Source organism: Diadema antillarum, unplaced genomic scaffold (assembly GCF_040938485.1).
Source record: "Diadema antillarum isolate AM-2024a unplaced genomic scaffold, OU_Dant_1.0 seq00001702_RagTag, whole genome shotgun sequence".
NCBI classification, from domain to species: domain Eukaryota; kingdom Metazoa; phylum Echinodermata; class Echinoidea; order Diadematoida; family Diadematidae; genus Diadema; species Diadema antillarum.
Window position 1 is genome coordinate 663,664 of NW_027272392.1, and position 25,770 is coordinate 689,433.

The 25,770-nt window shown below is 38.7% G+C and overlaps 2 protein-coding genes across 2 annotated transcripts; one reads left to right on the top strand and one right to left on the bottom strand.

The window, feature by feature from the left end:
• Window positions 1–1,012: 1,012 nt before the first annotated feature.
• LOC139711780 (long-chain specific acyl-CoA dehydrogenase, mitochondrial-like) lies at window positions 1,013–16,637 on the top strand. The gene is made up of 9 exons (XM_071623634.1): window positions 1,013–1,376; window positions 3,576–3,725; window positions 4,616–4,753; window positions 9,125–9,289; window positions 11,549–11,615; window positions 12,458–12,622; window positions 13,411–13,626; window positions 14,424–14,551; window positions 15,843–16,637. The coding sequence occupies exons 1-9, from the start codon at window positions 1,231–1,233 to the stop codon at window positions 16,021–16,023; spliced, it is 1,356 nt and encodes a 451-aa protein (XP_071479735.1). The 5' UTR covers window positions 1,013–1,230; the 3' UTR covers window positions 16,024–16,637.
• A 4,984-nt stretch (window positions 16,638–21,621) lies between these two features.
• On the bottom strand, window positions 21,622–25,759 carry LOC139711779 (GATA zinc finger domain-containing protein 1-like; the record flags this gene model as incomplete). The annotated part of the gene is made up of 4 exons (XM_071623633.1): window positions 21,622–21,985; window positions 23,470–23,650; window positions 25,087–25,146; window positions 25,592–25,759. Coding segments are annotated over 4 exons (597 nt in total), but the record flags the coding sequence as incomplete, so codon positions are not given.
• Window positions 25,760–25,770: the final 11 nt, after the last annotated feature.

Here is a 25,770-nt window from a genome sequence, read left to right on the forward strand (position 1 = left end):
ATGTCCAAACTGGATTCTCAGAGGCAAATCACTGTCTTCGTAGGTTTATTTTTTTTTATTTTATTTTATTCTATTTTATTTATTTATTTATTTATTTATTTATTTATTCATTTATCTATCTATTTATTTACGTATTTATTTATCTATTTATTTATTCATTTATTTATTTATTTATTCATTTATTTATTGTTCATTCGTTCATTCGTTTTTTATTTTTATTTATTTATTTATTCATTTATTTTACGTTATCGCTCTCCTTCGGAGGCCGGGGATCAGTGAAGCCAGACGCATGTCCCAAGTCTAACGTTAAAGGGACAGTACAGTACTGGTTGAGGTGAGGAGTCAGGATTATAACATTTTTTTTTTTTTTTTTTGGTGAGATAATGAGAAACCTCTCATGAAAGATGAAAGAGCGTGTAATTTCAAGAAGGATTCAACGTTTATTTGATGAAAATTGGCCGTGAAATGGCTGAGATTTCCAAAAAAGCAATCCTAATTAAGTTGACAGGCCATGACTTTTATTAGGATCTCTTTGTTTTTCCTTGTTCTTAGATATCTCAGTCATTTCAAAACTGATTTTCATCAAATAAACTTTCGATTCACCTTAGAATAGTATGCTTTTTAACATTTCATAGAGTGGTTTCTAAGTGGTCTCGCAAAACGTTACAAGCTGAATCCTCACCTAACTAGTGCTGTGCGGTCCCTTTAATCTTTCGGTCGAGCGCCAGCTATTGGAGTACTGCATACCACTCTCCAATCACACTCTCTCTCATGCATGCAGTTGTGCGTAGCCGAGCTCCGCCAAGCTGCCCCCGGCCCCCTGCTGGACGACGACGTCGCTCTGGGCTGGCTGGAAGTAAACAACAGATCCAGAGTGTGTAGGATCCTGACTTTGGTAACAAGTGAGCAAGTGTTTACGTTCCGATAGGCCTATCTCTACTAGTCTATGGTACAAAGATCGAGGGCTGTCGACACTGTACAGGGAGCGTGGAGTTCAATAAGTACCTTTGTAGGTCGTTTTAGTTGAGCTTGGAAATGCTCGCGAACGAGCGAGTAATCCTGTGAGTGATTCCTATGATAAATTGTGTACCCCGGTACATGTACTTACTACTAACTAACTGTTCGAGAGTAGACCGCCTAACGTTTTAGGTGCTCTACTGGCTCTCTGCTATTCTGTTGACCTAGACTGTCCTAGTGAAAGACTTTTTGCTGCACTGAAGCCTGAGCACCATGGTGACAGGAAGACTATTGTTGCCCATTCTAGCCCATTCTGTGATCAAGAACACGAGACTGAGCTTGTCGAGTATCTCTACAGTATGTTGCTACAGCGGCTTTCAACGGGGTCTCGGCAATGATCCGCTTTTTCCAAGGATGAGGTAAACTTTGAATTAGAATCGTAAAGTGGAGTGGTGCTATTGATTACTTGGCTGTTGTAAAGTGCACAATTGCGATTACTCAGGGAGGGTACATGTTCAACGCGGTTTGAGCATGGTTGATACAACATCATGAACATGCTCAAATTCTCACTCAACTTGAACATCCTCAAAAGCAAGCAGCATGCTATGCAGCATCTTGAAAATTGGCAACATATGCTCAAAGTGAAATGCAGAAACTATTCAAACATCTGTTAAAAACATGTGAAAACCTACATTGTTGTAACCGCACAAGCGACTCTGATGCGTACATGCTGCTACTGCCATAATGGTAACAGTGCCCCAGGGTTAGTGCAAACCTTGAGAAACATTAAACCTCTTAGAAAATTTGTGGGCAAAACATATGAGACAGAACATGTATTCCAGTTATAACTTATAAGCAGCACAACAAGTAGGTTGCCTAAAGATGGCGAAACATATATTGTGCCTCGGACAAAAATGGATGTTTCCCCAAGTGTTAATTGACAGATCTAAGCAAGCTATTTTTTTGTTTGTTTGAACATGAAGTTAAGGAATTGTCTACATTTAGCAAGCTTTTACAGAATTGTGACCCGCGACAACGGTTTCAGGCAAAAGTCGCAATAGCAAATTTCCTCCTAGGCGGGGTACAAAGATCTTTACCATTATTTTTGTCGATTTGGGTTTTTTGCAGAAATCGAATCTTTGATATGTTTTCTACACCTACACTAAATTTCGTAGCATAAGACTACGTTTTTCCTATCGAAAATGGAATTTTAAGCGCCCTATGTTGGATCGCACTCGTCAGTTTCGAGCTTCTTTTGAACGCCGCGCCAATATCCTCAGCGTTGCTACGGCGCAAGGTCTCGCATGCGATTGGCTGATGCGTTACGCACATTTACATAATTCGGCTTTCGGAGACACCAGTTGCAGCGTTTGGGGAATGCTTTGTCCACGCGTGCATGTGATTACATGCTCCGTTGTTCTTGCTATAGTGGTTTATACGCTGTAGTGCGTGCTCTTCGTTTGCCTTTCTATTCAAACTATTCTACCGCAATGTTCGACAACGGAAGTGAAACAAATACCATGTACGTAATCGTGTGAAAAGAAAAAACAACAACAATAGTCTACTTGTACATGTAGAAAAAATTATGACAGCAGACAGACTCATGGGAAGGTAGATGAGAGGAAAGGAGAGTCACATGAAACCAGTTATATCCAAATACTACACATCAAGATCGCACGAAACTAACGAGTCGTGTTTGTTTGTTTGTTTTGATATAATTAACACCACCAAACAAGGCAACATATGCACGGCTTGTAAAAGCAAAACAAACAGGAAGCATGACCTTTGCCAGCACTGTCATGTATCTGTCTTCAAAAGGGTCGGCAATGATAAAATCAAATCAACAACAATGAAAAAGCGATTTGTAAATGTGTGGATGCGCCACCCGCTCCTGTTACATGCGCATGGTCATGGCGTGTGGATGCCATTGCGTAATGCGTGCACCATACACATGTACACCATCCGTGCAATTATCGTATCCGCCATCTTGAAAGACGTAATGGTAAAACAAACCCGAGCGAACCGCATTGTTTTTTGGCTCCATACGCTGAGCTGCTAGGAAGAATGCCCAGGAAATTTGACTCTCTCAGTGAGCCAATCAGAAGGCGATGTGGTTGCTACAGGCGGAGCTTAACATCGATTGGCACCATTGTACGGATCGGTGATTCTCACCTCGCATCGCCGCTCGGAGATTGTCTTTGAGAAAGAGGTGAATCTTCAAAGCCCGTTTTCTCGCAATTTGTCAGGCTAACAACTTAAAAAGTGCATTTTATTTCGCTTTCCATGCCCATTTATGGTGCCGAAGAATGCAAGTATCTTATATCAATGCAAAGCGTAGGAAATGGGCAATGTGATTTAGTGAAAAAATGAATTTTCAAAATGCCCGACTTTTGCCTAAAACCGTTGTCGCTGGTCACAATTAATGGGCATTATGTTGCTTTTTGAACAAGTAAAGTGCCTAACCCAGTGAGAAAAAAAGAAAAAGTGATTTGTACATACTTTTTACATACAGTGTACTACAAGATCAGACTGTAAACTGGCTCATAGATCAAAATACAATGGACTGGCCATTGTATTTCTGTCATGGTCAGTTAGATATTACAATGATCTTTCCAAAGGCATCGGCAGTACAGCAGCAGACCATACGTAGGCCAGGCAGACTCCATGATGGACATTGGGACCAGGCCGCTCTTCAGCGAGGAGCATGACATGTTCAGGGCGACCGCCAGGAGGTTCTTTCAAGAAGAAGTTGCTCCAAATCAAGACAGGTTTGTCTCATCACCCATTGTTCCAGAAAGTAACTAGACATACATAGATCTATAAAATCTGGTAGACAGCAAGTACAATATGGTCACAGCTGGCACACAATATTGAAATTTGCCCTGGAGTCTTTGTCAACTGTTTCAATGGAGCTACTGATCCGGACAAATTCAAACATTTGCAGAGTAGAATGGGTGGTGTTTGGAATTTATGATGTTCACAAAAGCACTTTGAGAGAAAAATGTATCTATGTGGAGGTGACACGACTGAAACAGATCAGTGAAAACATGAGCACAATCAGAGAGGCACCATGGGAATTCAGGGCTGTATGAGTGAAAGGTCACAAATTGAAAGTCAAGGACAAATGGAAATTTGCTGACGATGAATGCTGTACTGTGAATCAGGAATGATACTTGGATTTAATCATCAATAAGTAATGGCAAGGCAATATTCTTACAGTGCTTACTAAGCAAGTATGGTATGAAAATCCCACAGTCAAATTAACACAGATTTTCTGTTAATGCTAAAGCAAGGAAGCAAACAAAAACTGAAACATTTGATTAAAGAAACCTATGAAACTATGGGAGCTGCTTAGTCAAAAGATGAATGCTACATTGTAGCTTACAATGATTATACAAGTATGGCTGCTTTGCACAAAATTCTGCAGACTGTCTGGTAAGAGCTGAACTCGAGAGAAAGAAGAGGAAGAAGAAGCTGGAGAATGAGTGCCACCCCAAAACAATTCAATTCAGTTCAATTTAGTGAGGCCATGTAGGCTTATCAAATGTGAACATATCAGCTGGATGGTGTGCTTTAAGTGAGACACCACAGTCAGTGCAGCAGTGTAAAAGGTCTTTAAGTTGTCTAATTTACGTCTTGGTGTTCATGCCATTCGTAGGTATGAGAAACAGAGGATGGTGGACAAGGAATTGTGGGAGAAGGTGGGCTCAGCTGGCTTGCTGGGCGTTGACATACCGGTGGAGAAGGGAGGTGTTGGAGGTGACATCCTTATGGCTGCCATTCTTTGGGAAGAACAGTGAGTTTTTCACCCTCATGGGATTTCCCTACAATTTCTGCCCATATGTACAAAGCTTCTCAAAGTTTTGAAGGTGGATGGATAAAAGATACAAACTTTTGAAAAGGGACAGAGATATCGTAAACAGGACATTGCTATACTTGACTCAAGCTAATAATAGGAAGTCAGCAGTGGGCTATTCAAAGAATGCTTTAATCACCCTCAAAAGATGATGGAACTTGGATTGGTCCATACCTTGAAGTAAATTATTTTCTTATAAAGCTTTAAGGGATGGTATAGTTTTGGTTCAGATGGTGATTCAGATTTCAACTTTTTGTGACCTAATTAGAAACCACTTATATATTCATATTTGAAATTTTAAGAAGTATATAATTCTAAGAGGAATTAAAAGTTTATTTGATGAAAATTAGTTCTGTAGTTCCTCTAAGAATTGTATGCTTTTTAATATCTCATGTAAGCGGTTTCTAATTAGCTCGCAAAAAGACAAAACCTGAATCCCCATCTCAACCAATACTGTACAAAATCTTTAAACAAATTCTTTACCAATCTTATAAATTGTTGTAAGGAGAGAAATTTAATGACTAGTGCATATTTAAAAAAAAAAACACACAAAAAAATAAAATAGCATTGCCATTTTAAGGAAGTAAGCAGTGCAACTTCAAGTTGACTTGTAATGAATAATACCCTAATCATCACTCATGGTGTATGTGGCCAAAAGAATTAAGTGCCATATATTTCATGACAAAATTTCCACTGCAATTTTTTTTCTTCAGATTGCTTGGATATGCCCTTAAAAAAAGTGTCCAAACCAAGATTCTGTCAGTGACATCATCTGTCAGTCATTGCTAAAGTAAATATGATAACAAGAAACATTCAAATTATGCCCTTCCACTAGACCGAGCATAACATGCATGTTTCCCTGCAATGTTTTTTGTTAATCATATTAGTACTTTAGCAGTGATTGACAGATGCTGTTATTGGGAAAATCTTGAATTAGAAGATTTTTTTGTCCCTGCCGAACGAGTTCGAGCAGGGGACTATGAAACGGGCTCCGTACGTGTGTGTGTCCTTGTGTCCGTGTGTGTGTCCGTCCGTCTGTGTGTGTGTGCGTCCGTGTGTGATCAAAATGTTCAATTTGCTACTTCTCTGTCATTTATGAGCCAATTTTGATTCTGTTTGCTTTATATGATAGCACTACATGGGAGCTTTGAAACTTCTACACAGAATTTTAGTTGTGACCTTTGACCTTGACCTTTGACCTATATTGTACATTTTGCTTCAAACTGCTACTCCTTCACCATTTCTAACCCGATTTCGATTCTGTTTGCTTTATGTGATTGCGCTAGGTGAGGGCTTCAAAATTTTACACAGAATTTTGACCTTTGACTTCTTTGACCTTTGACCTTGATTTTTTACCTATATTGTACATTGACTACAAAATGCTACTCCTTCGCCATTTCTAACCCGATTTCGATTCTGTTTGCTTTATGTGATGGCACTAGGTGAGGGCTTCAAAACTTGTACACAGAATTTTGACCTTTGACTTCTTTGACCTTTGACCTTGATTTTTGACCTATATTGTACATTTTGCTACAAAATGCTACTCCTTTGCCATTTCTAACCCGATTTTGCTTCCGTTTGCTTTATGTGATGGCACTATACATAGGTGAGGGCTTCAAAACTTGTACACAGAATTTTGACCTTTGACTTCTTTGACATTTGTCCTTGATTTTTGACCTATATTGTACATTGGCTACAAAATGCTACTCCTTCGCCATTTCTTACCCGATTTCGATTCCGTTTGCTTTATGTGATGGCACTAGGTGAGGGCTTCAAAACTTCTACACAGAATTTTGACCTTTGACTTCTTTGACCTTTGACCTTGATTTTTAACCTATATTGTACATTGGCTACAAAATGCTACTCCTTTGCCATTTCTAACCCGATTTTGATTCCATTTGCTTTATGTGATGGCACTAGTAGGTGAGGGCTTCAAAACTTCTACACAGAATTTTGACCTTTGACTTCTTTGACCTTTGACCTTGATTTTTTACCTGTATTGTACATTTTGCTACAAATGCTACTTCCGGCGGGGACATATATTACGCACCGCGTAATTTCTACTTTTCCTTGTTTTGTGTGTGCTTGTATCCAAGCGATGTGAAGAAAAATAGGAGAAATATTAAGATATATGGTACATATACCATTTACTCTATGTGAAATTCAGCATCATCACATGGTGTCAAAGCCTTTTATGAAAACAAAACAAAAAGTTAAGGTCAGGTTGACACAAAAGATATGTAAGATGTGCTTCTTTGTGTTTTAAATAGTTTTTCAACAGTTTTCTGACTAGTGCAAAACCTCACTTTTTTCCTCAAGTTTTTCCATGATTTTCTTTGTGATGCAAACTGCTTGACGTCATTGATGACTTGTATTATGTGCAATGTGTGAAATTTACATTGGGCTTCTCCTTTTAGAAGGGAATGAAACCCAATTGTACCTGTGGATTTAATGAATGCAGCAATATTAGTGGAACACATCAGTGAAAGTTTGAGGAAAATTGGATAATCTATTCAAAAGTTATGACTTTTAAAAGTTTTGATGCAGCCATTGCTGGATGAGAAGACTACAACAGTTTGTGACATCATGTTTGAAGATCGATATGAAGAAATGATGAAGAAAATTTGACTTGTCTATTCTAATGAAAGAGCACTTAACTTACTTTGTTCAGAAAGCAGGGGAATGATACCAGTAGTGCCATTAACATACACTCTATGTAAGTAACAAGTAGAGGGAATGTGTATTTGTCAGAAAAAAAAAAATTGTTGAATATTCTTTGTACTTTCTATATTCTATCTTGCTTTATATGTAAGTCTTCTCATCCAGTGATGGCTGCACAGAAAGTTAAAAATTTCCTAACTTTTGAAAGAATCGTCTGATTTTCCTCAAACTTTCTCTGATATGTTACATTGATATCGCTGCATTCTTTCAATCCTCAAGTGTATTTTGGTTTCATTCCCCTTCAAGCTTCTTTCTTTCCTTTCCATTTACCCAGATTTTATGGAATGTGTGTCAAAGAGCTATGTGGATATAGCAAATTCATTTTGTTGAAGAGTTGATTTTTGTGTCAAATATGCGATACTCAAGTTTGCAGAAGGTGTAGCAGCATTTGATGCAGATCAAACTAAGCAAATCCTATCTTAGGGGACACTCACAACATCACACTAAAACATTCCTGGCATTTGCTCTGTGTGTGCTCATTCCTGCAGTGGTAATTATGTGAGAATTTGATACCATCTCATGGATAAGATACTGAACTAAATACAGTCAAATCAATCAAACCTGTCTGTAACAGCCACCCAAGGAGATGAAAGCAGTGGCTGTTGATAGAAAGGTGGCCACTGTAGACAGGGTCATTAACATGGCTTTTCTCTCTAGGAAGAATTGTTTGTAGTGGCCATATACGGCAGGTGGCTGCTATAGACAGGTGGCCGCTAAGGCAGGTTTGACTGTGCACAAATTTAAGGTTCACAGGAAAAAAAAAACCCCAGCACAAATGGAAGTCGGGTATTGAAAAACTGCATAATATGTTTCTCTAGGTTTTATGTGAATGGGGCAGGTCCCAATCTGGCTATTCACAGCGATGTTGTAATGCCGTACATTGTCGAGTATGGTACTGAGGAGCAGATACAGAAGTTCATCCCGGCCATGGGTGCAGGCACCAAGGTCGGGGCGATAGCCATAACCGAACCCTCGGCGGGAAGGTATAGCTTGGTGGCTTTTTGCACATTCTCGGTAGCTTTTCATATATGTTCCGTGAAGGCAATGGGGAGAGAAATTCATCCTTGCAGCTTCTGCGCTCATCAAGCAAGTTTGTCTGTGACATCTACAGTAGATAGAGAGAGAGAGAAAAAAAAAAATGTGCTTCTGCTTTAATGGCATTGCTCATTGTTGCTTGAAAATGACTTGGTATGAATTTTTCCTCACCCATTCAAAATGTCTCTGGAATGCTTCATAGCTGGTGTTTCATAGCGAGCATCATCAGTTGAACAGACTTTTTGCATCTCATTTTCTTTTTTTCTTTTTTTTTGATTTCCCCTGTATACATTCATGTATTGCATCTGCTTTTTTTCTCCCTTCATTTGTTTTATGTTTGGTTTTTTTTTTCCCATGCTCTGTCAGTTAAGCAAGTTTAACAGTGTGATTGTGGCCTGCATTCATCTGGATGCTCTGCTTGGATTTACATGGATTGGAATTGGAGAGCTACAGTACCATAAAGTTCATAAGTATCATACCCCATGTGTTTGCCACGCTTGCAAATATTATGCTTCTCAAGCCACACGCCAATGGCCTTCCACGTGTCATGTGCAGGTTTTATGTCAATGGAGCGGGAACCGCCTTCCCGATGCACAGCGACATTGTCATGCCGTACATCGCAGACTATGGCACACAGGAACAGATCGAGCGGTTTCTGCCAGAAATGGCGGCCGGTAGGAAGGTCGGTGCCCTCGCCATGACGGAACCGGCAGCAGGCAGGTTGTATTGGTTGATGTCTACCATTAGCCCCACATGTACATAATTTTGTATGTATAGTAATGTTGGTGAATATGATAACGGTAATGCAGATGGTTTTATTTGCTTTGATAAGCCTCTTTATACTGTTACATGTAGCTCTACTCTCTCGGAAGGTTGTGCCAGTAATGTATTCCCCAATAGGTCAAGTGCTCACCAATATGTCTGCATAGACAGTAGCATGACAGAAATCCTCCCCCCCCCCCCCCCCCAAAAAAAAAAGAAAAGAAAGAAAAAAAAAAAGGAATGAAAATAGATAAATAAAGGAATTGATTTTAAGGATACCAAAAGATCTGTGCGCTAAATAGGACTTGAACTTGGGACTTTAGAACCCTGTTCACTCTACCACAGTGTCCCTGCTCTGCCAAATTAAAGTGTGCCATTTTTTGGTCATGACAACTCCAATATCTCATGTAAATCCTAATGATAAAGTGGACTATGTATATACCTTGCGTATCGAAAATGGTTGAAACAAAAACTCTACCTTCCACATTTCCTGTTTTATCTCCTGTATGTCAATAAATTATGAGGTGAAAGCTTACCTTTTGCAATCCTATATGCATTTTACTGCTGAGCGTTATTTGATGTTCTGACCCAAATTCTTTGCTGTGCAAAACGCACCAGCCAAGTATATCTTCTATTTCTAAAGACAGTTGTTATGGTGGTGGTGTAAAGTGGACTCCCGTTATTGCGAAGTCCTCGGGACTGGCAGTTTTCTTTCATTATATCGAAATTTCGTTATAACTGAACAAATAAACAATAAAGATACATAAAGTGGATTATGTGATGGCCCAAATTTTTACTTCGTTATTACCAGAATTTCGTTATAACCAGAATATCGTTATAACCGTGTTCGTTGTAACGGGAGTGCACTGTATAGCAATGGTGTTTTTTTTTCCCACTGAGATTGAAAGTCGTCTTCTCTAGCTGAATCTGTCCTGTGCTGTCTGTAGAAAAACATTTATTACAGATCATTGGTCTTTACTTATATTGCCTTTCCAATAGTGCTGTTTCTCTCTCATACATGTGCATGAATGTATGTGACTGACTCTCTCACCACCTCCTCCCCCCCCCCCCCCCCACCTGCTGTGATTATATATTAGCGTGCTTGCTTGAATTTGAAGAGTTGCTTCTGCCATCAACACCATTGGTGCTGAAATCTATTTTTTCATTACTCTTTGCGTGATGTAAACACATACTTTGAGTATTGCATATAAATTTTATGAGCTGTAGTATGTGATCCTTTGACTGAAGTATTGCTAGGCTAGGCAAATTCCGTCATAACAAATATGACAAACAATCTTTGGATCTGACAAGGACATTTTTGAGTATGCAGACATTAAACATTCCAGTATAACTTTCATCTTACCAAGTACACTTTGATGGACACAGAAACTCCACGATGATGAGTTTGTATACATGCACATCATCTTATTAAATGCTTAATGAAGAAATTAAGGATCAGTCCTTTGTGGAACAGTTTTGAAACTTATCAATGCAAATTTTAAGTTCTGTTTGAAAATTTGCAGTGTTTGGAAAAATGGACACAATGTAATATCTGTTGTAAAAAAAATGTAAATTATTAATATATCATCACTCTTTTCTGAAACAGCAATGAAGTGTGGCTGATCATTTAAACTTGCAATTAAGAATTGTGTAGATGTGAACACTAACCCCACCCCCCCCCAAAAAAAAGGGGGGGGGGGGGACAGATTTACAGAACAAGAAATCCTATGGCATCTTTCTATGAAGAAATTTCACCCTCATCTGAAACAAAATATGGAGAAAAACATGAATATATATGAATTTAAGGGGGAAAAATAGTTGATTACTTGTCCACTATGAAATAGAGGGGTGATTTCTTTCAGCTCATAAAGAGCCTGTTAGCGATTGCCATCTTTCCAATGATTATGTCAGTACTATAGATTTTTTATATTTACCTCATGATCTGCCACATTTTACAGTAATTTCAGAATCATGTATATAATATCATTACCCCAGCAACATAAATGGGACTTTGAATTTTCTTCATAATCATGTAATCAGATCAGAGTATCCCCCCCCCCAAAAAAAAAAAAAAAAAAAAAAAAGAAGAAGAAGAAAAAGAATAAAAATCAGAATTTGCAGCAAGTTTTGTCTGGCCACAAATGTTTTGCTGAACACAGGTTAGTGAACCCATCTTCTCTCATTTTTTCGTTTTGTGTTGAAACCATCACTCCGCAGTGACCTGCAAGGGATCAAGACCTACGCCAAGAAAGATGGAGACGACTACATTTTGAATGGAAGCAAGGCAAGGAGAGGGGGAAGAGATCAAAAAGCTTACACAGCCTATACTATAAACAGTTGTTTTTAATAAATTCTGCTTTTTGGGGTCTTTGTATGTGTGGAGCTAATACCACATTTGGGCACTGTCTAGTACCTGCACAAAATTGAATTTTTTAACAAACTTTATACTTGTACTTTAATCAATTAAACCCTCAATTTTCTACCAGATGGTGGCTGTAATGAATTGTCTCTTCTTTTTTTTATTTTATTGAAACACATGATCGGTTATGGGGGAAAATGAGGGGTTTTTTTTGTTTTTGTTTGTATGAGCAAGTGATGAATAATGCATGAGGGGCAGAGGAGGTCAACAGACTATAGTACAATGAAGTATCTAGGAATACTCATATTATACATATTATACAATAACTTAAGATATGTTGGGTGTCTTCAAGACTTGCGGAGTAGTGTGTTGTGAGGACATTTTTACAGTGTATATATCTGAGACTGCAAGTGCCATGGTGTGTGGATTTATCTGAATGGCATGCAGTGTTGTGATACAGAGCAATGCCACCTAAACCTTTGCACTAAGTATATGATTTTATTGTTTGGTTTGGGGTTGTGGAGGTTTTTTTTTGCATGTTGATTGTTTGGTTTTGCTTTGTGTTTTGTTTATGATGGGGTATGGATGAGATTTTGGAAAGGATTAATAGAGGGAGAAAAAAGTTTATTCGTTTGAAAATTCTGTCCGAAAAATGCAGAAAAAGTAAAGAAAATTCAATGCATGCAACTTTGTTAGTAGTAAATTACCAAATGCTCAATTTTTCTCTTGTTTTAGATGTTTTTTGTCTCATCTTCTCTATCTCCCAGGTCTTTATCACCAATGGTTACCTGTCAGACGTAGTGATCGTCGTCGCCATCACAGACCTGACTGCCCAGAGGAAGGCCCACGGCATCGGGCTGTTTCTGGTGGAGGAGGGCATGCCGGGATTCACCAAGGGAAAAGTCCTGGAGAAAATTGGCCAGAAGTCCGTGGTGAGCAAGTAGAACTTAGGCACTAATGCAGCTCAGTGTATCCTAGTGGATATTTCAAGTTCAGCCTGACCAAACGGCATCCAAATTTCATGAAGTATTCTTCAATATGTATGAAATGTAGTGAACAGATTTGAACCGCAGTGGATTATAGGAAGAAATAATTTTGGCTTCTAGATTTGGAAACCACTGCGCATGAGGATTAATTAGCTGAGAAATGTAGCAAAGAATAGAATGTATTCATATTCATGGAATGAGGCATGTGTATGTTACATTCCCATAATATATTCAATTGTAAGACTTCCCATCAGAGACTCCAACTTTTCCACTTTGAGGCCATTATCGTGACATCTCCTGCTCTCCTGCCCCGAGCTTAATTTCTCCAGATCTAGCTATAGGTATGTATCTCCCACTTCAGATGCATTTTCTCCTTCTTGAAATTAAGCTTCAGTGTTTCATGTTTGATATATTAAAAATTAAAGCTATGATAGCACAAGAGAGCATCTGTAACCTTAGAGCTTCCAGGATCCTCAAGTGGGCACTGGACCACGGCTGCAAGGGATGTTTCTGTTGAGTTGTCTGTGTTACAGGATTAAATTGTTGCTGAGAGCATGGTGTGAGAGACATTTTTAGATTTGCTTCTGTTAAAAAGTCCTGCTCATCTGGGATGGAGAGAGATGGAGACAGTTTGTGTTTCCATGGCAACCTGACATTGGAAGGAGGAAGCAGAGAAGAGGGAAATGAACAAAAGAGATGTGTCAATCTCCATGTTCTCTGGTTGGTGTCCACAGGACTGTGCCGAGCTGTTCTTTGAAGACGTACGACTTCCCGCCAGCGCCCTCCTAGGGGCAGAGAACCAGGGATTCTACATGCTCATGAACCAGTTGCCACGGGAACGGCTCATCGTCGGGGTCATGTGCCAGGCTCACTGCGAGTTCATGTTCGAGGAGACCAGAAACTATGTTAGGCAGCGCAAGGCCTTCGGAAAGACCCTTGCTAACATTCAGGTACCACCTTCCTTTAACCGCTCAGTACTCACCCATCTCCTACTCAACATTTCCAAGAGTCCAATCTTCTAATAAGGATCTGGAATGGTCTGCGGTGACACTGTTGCTTACAAACCTCCAGCCTCACTAATCAATACCGCACTCCTAAAGTTCAATATATGGTATAGACAATTCATGTGTATTTGTACTTGCGCAGGTACACTACCTCAAAATCAATGATATCTACATGATATTGCACCAGTACTAGACACCCTAGCACCATCTATCCAGGTAGGTGGAAAAAATTTCCACCTCCCTTATCAATTTTGTTTGTCTTTCAAGGAGCTAAGTTTGGGTTTTCTTCAATGAGTAATTTTTCTCACATGATTTTGATTTGTCACTTTTGTATCTTGATATCTTGCAGGCTTCAAAACTAAGCAAGCAAGCTTATTTTTGGTCATGCTAATGACTGTGTACAGACTCTTAATATGTCAGTGTGACAAAATATAAGTAGTATATATTTCATTTATTCTATAAGTAAATGTGGTTAGATATAACACTGATAGTAATGGTAGTGGTAGTGGTTGTAATGATGGTGTAGGGGGTGATGAGAACATTGGCGATAATAATTTTGTTGATATCTTCAACAATGCCAAGTGTATTGATGTGAACAGAACTCAAAGAGTGCTTTTGAAGAAAAGTATTATAGGAAATATGAACATGAATATCAAAAGATCATGAAGGTGGTCCTCCACTGACAAACACAGCTTTGTTAAACAAAAAATTGAATGTCCATCTTGACTATATTATTTCCCCAGACCATCCAGCACAAACTTGCGGACCTGAAGACGCAGATCTGTGTGAGCAGGAGCTTCATAGATGAGTGTCTGACCCTTGCAGCCCAAGGGAACCTGGATACCTACACTGCCTCCATGGCCAAGATGTGGTAAGTTCCGTCGTTTCTTTCTGACAGTGCTCTAAAAGTCAGTTTTCAATATCAAGCCGACTTCGTATGACACTATGCAATTTCTGCCAAGGACAAACATCAGGTAGTCTTTTTTATTCTAATGCTGGATCCCCTGCGATCTGTTGCAATGTGCAAAAATGACATGAACTAGAAAAGCACTTTGAGAGTGCAGACCTCCGCCACACAGCTAACTTCAACCCATGCACACATGCTGAAAATAGTGAAAATCGTCCAGTTTCCCCAATATAGAAGCCTTTTGTTTATGTCATCGGCTTCCAGCTGCGTGGCGCCTTGCCGAGTAGAGCACACGCTTTTGAGCGCTTTGCAAACCTCAAATAAGCACAGCGTGAACTCCCAAGTTCATTGACTCTATCTGTGAAATGATAAAAAATCCTCCAAAAATCCATAAAAATTCCCAGATCACTACCAAAATTTTATCATCTGTACCTTGTGTCATAAACCTTTCCTGCAAGTTTCACCCAAATCCGTCCTCAACTTTTTGAGTTATTTTGCACACAAACAAACAAACAAACAGACAAACCAACAGTGATAAAAACATAACATCCTTCCTTGGCAGAGGTGATAAGTGGTCCAGTTATATAATTCTAGTTTTGCCAAGAGCAGATTTTCTCCTCACTTTTCCTCTTCTCGCAGATAATGGCAACTCTGCTCAAAAAGACTGTCATTGACACTTTATTGTTCATCTTTTTGCCAGATAATCATCGGTTCTGTACATTTAAACATTTCTATGGTAGTGACAGTTATTAGGCTCTGCATGTAGTATGTTACCATGTTAAAGCAGTGCCATTGTCTCAGTTGGTATCGTGCCTACCTTGCCAACAACTGCTCAGATTTAAGCCTAGCTGAGCAATGTTATGTTTAATTGCATCATCTTCTGGTAGTAACAGGCAAAACATGAACTGTTCCTTTAATAGATGGACATACGGTGATGGTCCCATGGTGGTAGCAAGTAATATCTCATATATGTTACAGATCCCACTGTACATCTCATGAAGAGCCGCTAGGGTGTAAGGACAATAAAGTAGCCCATCCCACATGCACCCTGGAAAGATGATGCTGACTCCTTGTGGGTTGCCCCAGTGGTCAGCATTTCGAAACAGTATGGTACACTGGACATAGGAACTAAAGAAGGAAGGGAAAGATGGATGGATGGATGGATGGATGGATGGGTGGACATCCAAAGATTTACAGGAAGGCAGCGTTGATGTGTGTCTAGCTATTGTGGTTATGTTTCTTCCATTGATTTCAGGGCTTCCGACCTGGCCAATCATGTGGCAACCGAATGTCTGCAGCTGCACGGAGGGTGGGGCTACATGTGGGAGTACCCCATCGCTAGGGCCTTTTGTGACACCCGGGTCAACTCCATCTACGCCGGCAGCAATGAGATCATGAAGGAACTCATCTACAGACCCATCGTGGCCTCCAATTAAGGGACCATTCAAAAGGCTCTTCGAACAGTTACTATATATGTAGTATACCGTACTATGTTTTTATTTTTGCGAATTTTGCTTGAGTCGACTTGATCGTGCCTCCTGTAAGACAAATGTACTATGTATCACCTCTGAGGTCAAAAAATCACTTCACTTTTCTTCTGAAAGGGATTTCTCATTTGCAACTGGCTATGACATAAAGAAAAATTATGAATACAGTGTATAAAACATGATTATGTTGGGAAAGGGCGTTGTTGCAAAGAAAGATAAATGGTGGCATTCAACCACAGAGTCAGTTTCTTGAATGACAAAACAGGAAATAGTTTCATTTTACATTCAAAGCAAAGATAAGTCAGACAGGGATGTGAGAATCCTCGCAGAAAAAATTTCTGAAAAAAAATTGAAACTTGTGAGAAAAAAAACTGAAGTGCATACAATTGTGAAGAATTTGATGAATTTGAACTGTAAAAAAAGGTCTGAAAAGTGGGTTTTGAGCAAAGTAAAATAATTCTGAATTCAGATTAAACTCTGAATTCTCACATCCCTCTTCAAATTATTCTCAATTAGAATACATGTATCTGCAGAGTTGAGTGCAATATGGTTGTAAGGTGGTTATCTGGAGTTTTGAAAACACTAATTGTTGTGACAACAGTTACTAACCTTTATTTTTTGGGGGGAGGGGGTGGGGGAAATGCAGTGTTTTGCCCAAATGGCTGTTGAAACCTAGAACACGCATTGTGGGAAGCTCATATTTGGACACACACACTCACTAAAAGAAGATATACGTGGGACTGATACATATATATAGCCATCATGTAATGTGTTGCACAGTTATGCTGCTCAGTTTCATAAGAAATTTTTTTGTCATCCAGCTCAACATTAAAAAAAAACCCCCCAAAACAATTTTGTGAATAGCCACGTCACCAGTTTGCCCATACTGTATAAGCTGTTATTTTCGCGAATTTCGTGAGTCACTATTGGATCGCAAATTTAACAACACGCGAAAATGTTGCCATATGCTATGGTAGTAATACATTTATGATAGCTTGGGTGTCGATTGGCGAAAACATCTCGCGAAAATATCTGTGACCTCCTAATTTGCGAAAATTACAGCTTATACACTATACAGTATACCGTGATAGCATTCAAGAACAGCAATATCTGAGAGAGGCACAGCTCATAACATCCAATGTTCTCGCTGTATCATCACATACAGGGGTATGACTTATTGTCAAATTCTAGTGGAGGTGGTGAAATGTTCTCCATTTTTTCATGTTTTTGGTAGGTAGTCTGTGGGTAATTAATAGTACACCTAGAACAATTTTTTTTTTTTGGTTAGTGTTCGGCTGGGTGTTGTGGCCGTGGCAGCAATTATCACGACACAACAACCAGCCTGTGGTCTTATCGTAATGCTCTTTCAAATTTGTTGTGGAATGTCGATCACAGAAAATGGTCGAATGTATTTATGGGAACGAAACGTATTTGAGTTACCTCCTCTTGAGTTCTTGAGATTTGTATATGAAATACTATTTAACTTCATGAGTTTCCAAGAGATTTGAATTGAGACATTCATCAAGGGTGGAAGATTTGTCTTTGTTTTTTGCCCAAAGTTTATGACAAAATGCTAGTTCACTTATTATTATTTATCTTTTAAATGTACATTGTATGTATAATTCTAGTACTTGTGTGACAAATTGTACATGAAAATCTTTTTGCTACCATCAGATGGCACAATTATTTCTAACGTGTATTGTGACATGATGTATTTACAAAGATATATCATCCGGGTTATCTATGAAATAAAGTTTGATGATTGTGCTGCATTCTTCCTGTATTCCATATTTCTGCTGTATCAGTGTTCGTAGTTTGTATTCATGAGTAATTCTCAGCGATTAGCTGAGCATAGACATATAATTTCCCATGTTTGTCCATTCAGATTCTTTTGAGTACAGTACAAGTAATATGTACCATAGCAGTGTATCTACAAAGTGCACAGTTTGCTACATCCCATACTCCATATCACTCAAAATTTTGTTTGTTCTTCTGGGTGCTAAGCCATCTTCCAGTTATGTCAAGGATCAAAAGTCTGTATAGCAGGTAAAACCTCACACTGAGGCAGGCGACAGCTATTGCTCTATACAAGTGCCTTTCTTTTGAAGTAATTCAAAATGGCAGTAAACCCATTTATATATATAATATATATAAATATATATAAATATATATAAATATATATATATATATATATATATATATATATATATATATATATATATATATATATATATATATATATATATATATATTGAAACAAGAAAGCAAAAACTGACCAGAAACAAATGATAAATAGTGAAAATTTTGAGCAAAGAAAATGGGTTTTGATGAAAACCCATTTTCTTTGCTCAAAGGTTTCACTATATATATATATATATATATATATATATATATATATATATATATATTGTATATAAAACTCTGTTTTATTTGCAAACAAGGCCTACAGCCTTAAAGACAATTTAAGACAGTGCACTTTTTCCCTCCAGAAGTACACCTCTGTAAGACAAAATGTGATACGAGACCTCCATTCTTCTCATAGACAGAGATTTAGGATATCGCAATGACTAACTGAGAATGACCCAAGATTATCCTGTGAACACCAAATAAAATGGGACTTCCATTTCTTTCATAGACAGAGATTCAGGGTATCAAAATGACTACTGGTTCGTATTTGAAAATGCCCCAAGTAAAGTCCTTTCAACACCAAATAAAATGACATGCCCTGCAATTCACCATGCTGCATGTCATATAGCAACAAAATCAAAATTTAGGTCCCGAAATTATCATCCGTACATGTACAGGATATGTTTATACACAACACTGGTTGGTTATAACAAAATTTTGATTTAACAAAAGAAAAGCAATGGTACTGAGGACTCTGTTATAATGGGAGTACACTGTAATGGTTATTGTCCTGCATCACAAGAATCCACGCAACAGAGAAAACCACATGAAAGATTGTTCTTTATTTATGTTTCTTCCTTTTATTTGCATTCAATGCATGATCCTGCAGATTTACATGGAACGGAAAGAAAAAAAGAATACAACAATAGAAAATAAACAATATTTTGTGCCAACACTTCTCATACAATGATGACAATAACTAAACACTGACTTAAAATCAATTGAGCAAGTTTGACAATTGTTACAACTTTTTTGTGAAATTGACCAGCCTCGTGTGCCTCAACATGTAATTAATTTGTCAGTGCTCAGTTATTTGGTATTCATGATGCTGAATTCAGAAAGAAGGGGTGGAAACAAACTTTAAGGGTAAAAAAAAATACAATCAAAGGATCAAACGTAAACTGCTTGATGTAGTCAAAGTTCATTTCTCTAGTCGTGCACATGATCCATTCCATATCTAACATAGCAATGATCCTATGAGAACCAAAGTGGATGAACCTGCTGTGATCCTGTTTGTTTGATTTTGTCCCACTTATCAAAGTCAGTGTGAACACGGTATGGAATCACACTTTAACCCCCTCGTTCTCAGCTGTGTCAACTTGGCAGCAGGAGGACGTGATTGGTGGAGATGAGAATTGGGCTTTTAACTTTTTGCAAGATACCAAGAAAACACATGTACATGTATGAAATAGTACAGAGCATACCATTTTAAGAGGAATTCAAAGTTTATTTGATGAAAATCGGGTTTGGAATGACTGAAACATCCAAAAACAAAGTAAGACAAAGCAATTGTAATAAAAGGTGGGTCCCACACTTTATTAGAATCGCTCTGTTTTGGATATCTCGGCCATTTCTAAACCAATTTTCATCAAATAAATGTTGAATTCCTTTTGGAATTACATGCTCTTTCATATTTCATAAAACGTTTCTCGTTATCTCACCCCAAAATGCTAGAAACCCAAGGTTAGGTCTCAACCAAAACTACACGATCCCTTTAATGGGATGCAGTTTCACTTGAGATGGGGCTTTAGGTTTCCAATGTCTTTGATGACATTTTATTGAGATGAGAAATCCCTTTTGAAATATGAAAGAGCATATAATTCTATGAGTGATTCAAAGTTTATTTGATGAAAATTGGTTTTGAAATGGCTGAGATATTCATAACAAAGTGATCCTAAGTGGGACCCACCTTTTATCAGGATCGCTTTGTTTTTGGGTATCTCGGCCATTTCAAAACCGATTTTCACCAAATAAACTTTGAATTCCTCTTAGAATTGTATGCTCTTTCCTATTTTATTACGTGGTTTCTGAGTACCTTGCTGAAAGTTAAAAGCGGAGTCCTCAATCACCTCAACCAATGCTATACCATCCCATTATTGTAATCTTATCCACAGACATAAACCCGAATTCATGAATGTAGAATAAATTGAATGCTAATGTAGTTTAAATTCAATATATGGACTAAACTGGAGGGACTGGCTGTGGTAGTATGAACTTTATGAACAGCGAAAAAAAAGTAAAAGATGTGCATTATGCCATATTACTTCACATGGCAGGAGCCACAGTCCAGACTGCCAGGACTGCCACAAAAAAAAGAATACACTTTTGATGCAACCAATCTGGTGTCCAAGAAAACATATGTAACTGAATGAAAAAGTCAAATGACTGCTGCATCAATAAGCACCTAGTCACAATACACTGGCGACAAGAACTCCTCATTTAATGGGACTAAATTAATGACAGCCGACTCTATGCAGCTAGAACAAGGTGGTGTGGGGGTCTTTTGACATACCAATGGACCATGAACGATCTGATGTTTGAGTGGACCTCGAATATCTCCTAGGTTGTATGAATGCAAAAGGTTGTATGTGATCACCATGGTTACAGTCGTGGAATGTATTTCATGAATTTCAAGTGGCAAACCAAAATTATATGACAAGAAAATACATTCTTGTCTCACCTGTAACAGAGATAAATCAAACTCTAACCGTAGTCAACTAAACCAAGCACGCAAAGAGTTCAGCCAACTCAGAAATCAGTCACATTTTGTTTACCCTGGTAACTGCGCTAGCACTTTATAGCAGAGATGTCACCTACTGAAGAAAGTGAAACGACTAGTAACTGCTTTCTGGACCATAATCTCTAGCAGAAATGGTAAGTGGGATACCGGTACACAAAACTTATATGCATTAACCAGAAAGCATGTCAGAGTTACATTTCACGAAAGTAGTTTTCAGGAATTGCCACTTGTACATTGTACGTCTTGAAGCTAATATGAACAGGCATACAGCATATCTGTGGTGTGTTTCATTAAAGTCACTGCCATTGCAATCAATAGAAACTTACACAACATTTGCGAACCTCCCTATTGAAAAACAGTCCCTGCATAACCAGAAAGCATGTCAGAGGTACATTTCACAAAAGCAGTTTTCAGGAATTGCCATTTGTAATTCTTGAAGCTACTATGGACAGGCATACAGCATATCTGTGGTGTGTTTCATCAAAGTCACTGCCATGATAGTTATTGCAATCAATAGAAACTTACACAACATTTGCAAACCTCCCTATTAAAAAATGGTCCCTGTATATGGTGTCTGTGTGACAAAAAGCTGGCCAACTCCATCATATACTAGACCCTGGTGCTGATGAAGAAGTGACTCTTACAGTTAGCCTCATTTCGAATAAATGCCTGGATGTTCTGAGTTCCACGCAGAGCTGAATTGTTCGGCAAACTTAGCTGATCCACTCCCTCAATCTAGGAATTTCTGAGGGCATTAGCCAAAGTTTCATCTCATTCCTATGGCTGACCACTGGTGTCATGATCCCTCAAAGATCTGCTTGGTTGTGGGATTGCTCCTGGGCAGCACGCTGGACCACATGAAGCCCGACGTCTCCTTGACGGGGACAATGGGATACGGCGTCTTCAGGAAGCGGTAATAATCTGACGGGCAGTGGCAGACGAATTCCATGAACTCCATGGAGCGCGGTAACTCTTCATCTGGGCCTGGGAATATGATGTATTCAAGAAAACATATATACAACTCTTAGATTATAGAAACTCTCCTGGTGGGTTCTTCATACAAAGCTGATAAGCACCATGTATTTTCTGAACTGCAAAGACATAATGATGAGAACACCAAGATTTTCCGTTAGGTCTTTTAAGCAGCCACTGAAATTAACCATGTCAAGACTCAGATTAACAATGAAATCATTTCTGATGATAGTACTTCGTTTCCTAGGGCAGTGTACTGTTACTGGTTATACAAGCAACACTGATTAACAACAAAATAGCAATCTTAAAAGCAATTGTCAACAGATATTACAGGTTGCTTCATACATCACAAACATCTTGTAAATCTCACTACTAGCACCTGTGTTCACACTTACATGTATGTAGCCTATAATTCTGGTATGTAAGCTATGTTTCAGAACATAATGAACGATGAAACACATTTTTTGATTCCTGAAGTCCACATTACCCCATCTCTGAAGAGTTTGAATTTCAGTACATCATGTGTGATGAATGACAGGAAAATATTCAGCATGTTCACTTCGCATTTAGGTCAGTCCATAAGGCTGGGTCAACAAATTGCATGATGTCCATGTAATGGAGGTATCGTTTTTTTTTTTGGGGGGGGGTCATTTCACAGTGAAGATTATTTCAAATGTGGTTCAGTTTTGCTGTGTCAATATGAACTTTGCCCCCTGCTATCAATCAGAAATCTTTTCTGGATTTGCTGCATCGCTAATTAATTTTCTTGCCTCAGCTGTTACATGGATATTATATTCATATAACACTGATATAATTCTCCGTTCTGAAATTGCAATACCCATGATGCTTGAGCAGTAAAACTTGGTGGGATACCATTTTCTTTCTGAAGTCATTACTGACAGATATTTGCTTGGTTTTAATGAGGCCTGGATTTTGAGTTCTAGTATGTCACAAAGATGACTCAACCCTGTAGACTGACCGCACAGACCAATCAAGTGACACATGATCTGTGTGGGTAACATTTTGTGATCTTGGTTTACATAATCTCAGTCGAGCAGAACCAGTTTTATGAGTGATAAGGGTGTCTTGCCAAAGACTGTCTCATTTATGTCCCACAACTGTCAGGGAATATTACTATGACAAATCTTTGAAATATTGTTGTAATAAAGCTAACACTCTTTTCTTTCTAGGGTCTCTTTTTGCCAAACAACAGTCCTTTCAAGGACAAGATACAAACTGCGTTACCACAAACTTCTCTTCCTCATTTACATCATCAGTGTCATACAAACTTTCAAAGAACACATGAGCTTCCCAGAGTTGCTAGAAAAATCTTCTAACTTAACATCAAACAAAAGAAGAGAGACATTTAAAGACACTGAAAAATATGATATTTTAATATCAAGGGTCGTCCTCATTTTACATAAATATTGGGATATAGTGCTGGCTGCAATGAAGAGAAAAGCTGAGCTCTGTGGCTTTCTGGTGTTGCTTCTTACCCAGGATATACGTGGAGGGGTCAAACTTGCCCTTGGTGGTTGCCTGGGTCGGCAGCAGCCAAGTGATGATGGCGCTCTTCTGAGAGTACTGATCCTGGAGGAAGCCTCGAAGCTGGGCGTAGTAGATGCCGCCCTCTACGTCCAGGAGTGAGACAATGTCACCGACCTGATGGTACACACCCTGTAAGGAAGAAATAGCATCGCAGGGTAAAAAACTTGCCATTGCATGTAGTACTGAAGTTTGCTGGGCAATGACTAACAGACACAGTACAGTGATCGTGACAGGTTACTGCAAAAGTGGAAATTTTCGCGGTGTTGAAATTTGCGCGCATTTCGCGCAATGAGAAACTAGCACAAAAATAAAAGCACACGAATATTTTTGCTTGCAACATGTTCCAGAAGTTGATGTCTTGATTCCGCGGAATTAAAAACACGCGAAACTCTTCTTAGCGAGCCGAGCGTGAAAAATTAGTAGCACAAAAATATCCACTTTTACAGTAGCATAATTACCTCCGCCAAGGGAGGAGGTTATGTTTTCATTACCGTTGGTTTGTTTGTTTGTCTGTGTGCAAAATAACTCAAAAATTTGTGCATGGATTTACATGAAACTTACAGAAAAGGTTGAGAATGACACAAGGAACAGATGATTAAATTTTGGTAGTGATTCGGAACTTTTTGTGGATTTTATGAAGGATTTTTGATATTTTGGCAGGTACATTGTAGGGTCAATGAACTTGGGAGTTCAAGCTGCGCATTTTTGAGGTTTTTATACGCGCACTAAAGTGCATGCTCTATGTTCTGTTAGGGCAAGGCGCACCGCGCAGCTGAAGGTTTATGACATAACAAAGGAGATTCTATATTGGGAAACTGGGCAATTTTTCAGCATGCAAACTAGCACATATGGTTGGAAATCACTGATCGCTGTGGAAGAGCAAGATCATCGGTGGAAATAAAGTAGAGGTCTAGCTGCTTGCCAGAGGTCTGCGCTCTCAGAGTGCTTTTCTAGTTTCAAAAAGGAAAAACTTGATGCTGGCTCATCAAATAACAGGACTACCAAGCAGTGAACAAAATGGGCTTCATGATATTGAGGTACCTTGGCTTGAGTGCTATGACTCTCAAGAGTCATACACTTACCTTGATGTACAATGTAGTTCATACCCTTGTGTAAAACAACAGGCAGAATTAAACATGGGATAGGATACAATATTGGGCTGTTCATGCAAATCTTAGGGATAAGTCCCTAGATCAGTAGATGCTTTCACAATTTTCAGTCTACATCTAAAAATACAGAACAAGTGAAAATTCACATACATACACTGTACATGTCCATTAAGATTCATCCTGTACTATTATGTCCATTAAATATTCATCCTGTATTTGGAATTTTGAAGAGGAATGATCATTAATTCCCCCCCCCCCCAGAAAAAAAAAGTGCATATTACAACACATTTAATCCTTTTCTTTTTTCTTGCATGAAATGTACACTTTGTATGAGTACCGGTAGTCCTTTATTAGATAATCACAGGTCCCTCTTTAGCTCTTCATACAAGTGCATTTTACTAGCTAGGACTTCTGTATGTCAAGGACAAATATCAGATCAAAATTTACACTTCTCACCTGGTGGAATACATGTCCAGATGTTACCGTAGTAGAAACTGCCTCAGGACTCTTCAATGGCTGTAACAGAGCAAAGAAAGTATAGAATGCTTAGATAAGTAGACATATACAAGTGCACTGCAGACCCTATTCCATAATGCTTCAACATCCATCTGCATCTATCACTCAGTCCATCCCATTATGGATAATCCATGCATACCAGTAGATAATTTACTGCTACTAATACACTGGGGCCGGGCACTGTAACCAGTTAGATCTACGTGTTGGGGTCGCTGGTGCGGTTACAGTATTGCTGGCTCTTAAAAAGTCTAAGTAGATTTAATAATATCACTTCTTTGACTTTATTGATGACAAGATCAACGAAGATGATAAGCAGAACACTTTCTCAGTCATTGTACTGTAAATTTGACTTACGTTACATCCCTATTTCTGCTGTTGTTTTTGTGACTTTTTCTTCAGACATTGTCATTGAACTTCTGTATCATAAACATCCTGCATCACTTACATTTTTCTTGAATATCACACGCCTGTTCTTTCCTTTCGTTGCTTGTGCCTTCGCCATGTTAACGACTTGTTTGTATCTCATCCTCTTTCCCGACCGGCCTGATTTTCTCGCATTATCTCGGTTTCTCCCCGATCCATTTCCCTGTCCACCTGATTTTCCGTTCCCATTCGACCCGACCG

Excerpts from the sequence above, each read along its gene's own strand:
- LOC139711780 (XM_071623634.1), top strand. The coding sequence starts at position 1,231 with ATGGTGACAGGAAGACTATTGTTGCCCATTCTAGCCCATTCTGTGATC. Across the intron at positions 9,290-11,548 it reads ACGGAACCGGCAGCAGGCAG|TGACCTGCAAGGGATCAAGA; the intron begins GTTGTATTGGTT and ends ATCACTCCGCAG. Across the intron at positions 14,552-15,842 it reads GCCTCCATGGCCAAGATGTG|GGCTTCCGACCTGGCCAATC; the intron begins GTAAGTTCCGTC and ends CATTGATTTCAG.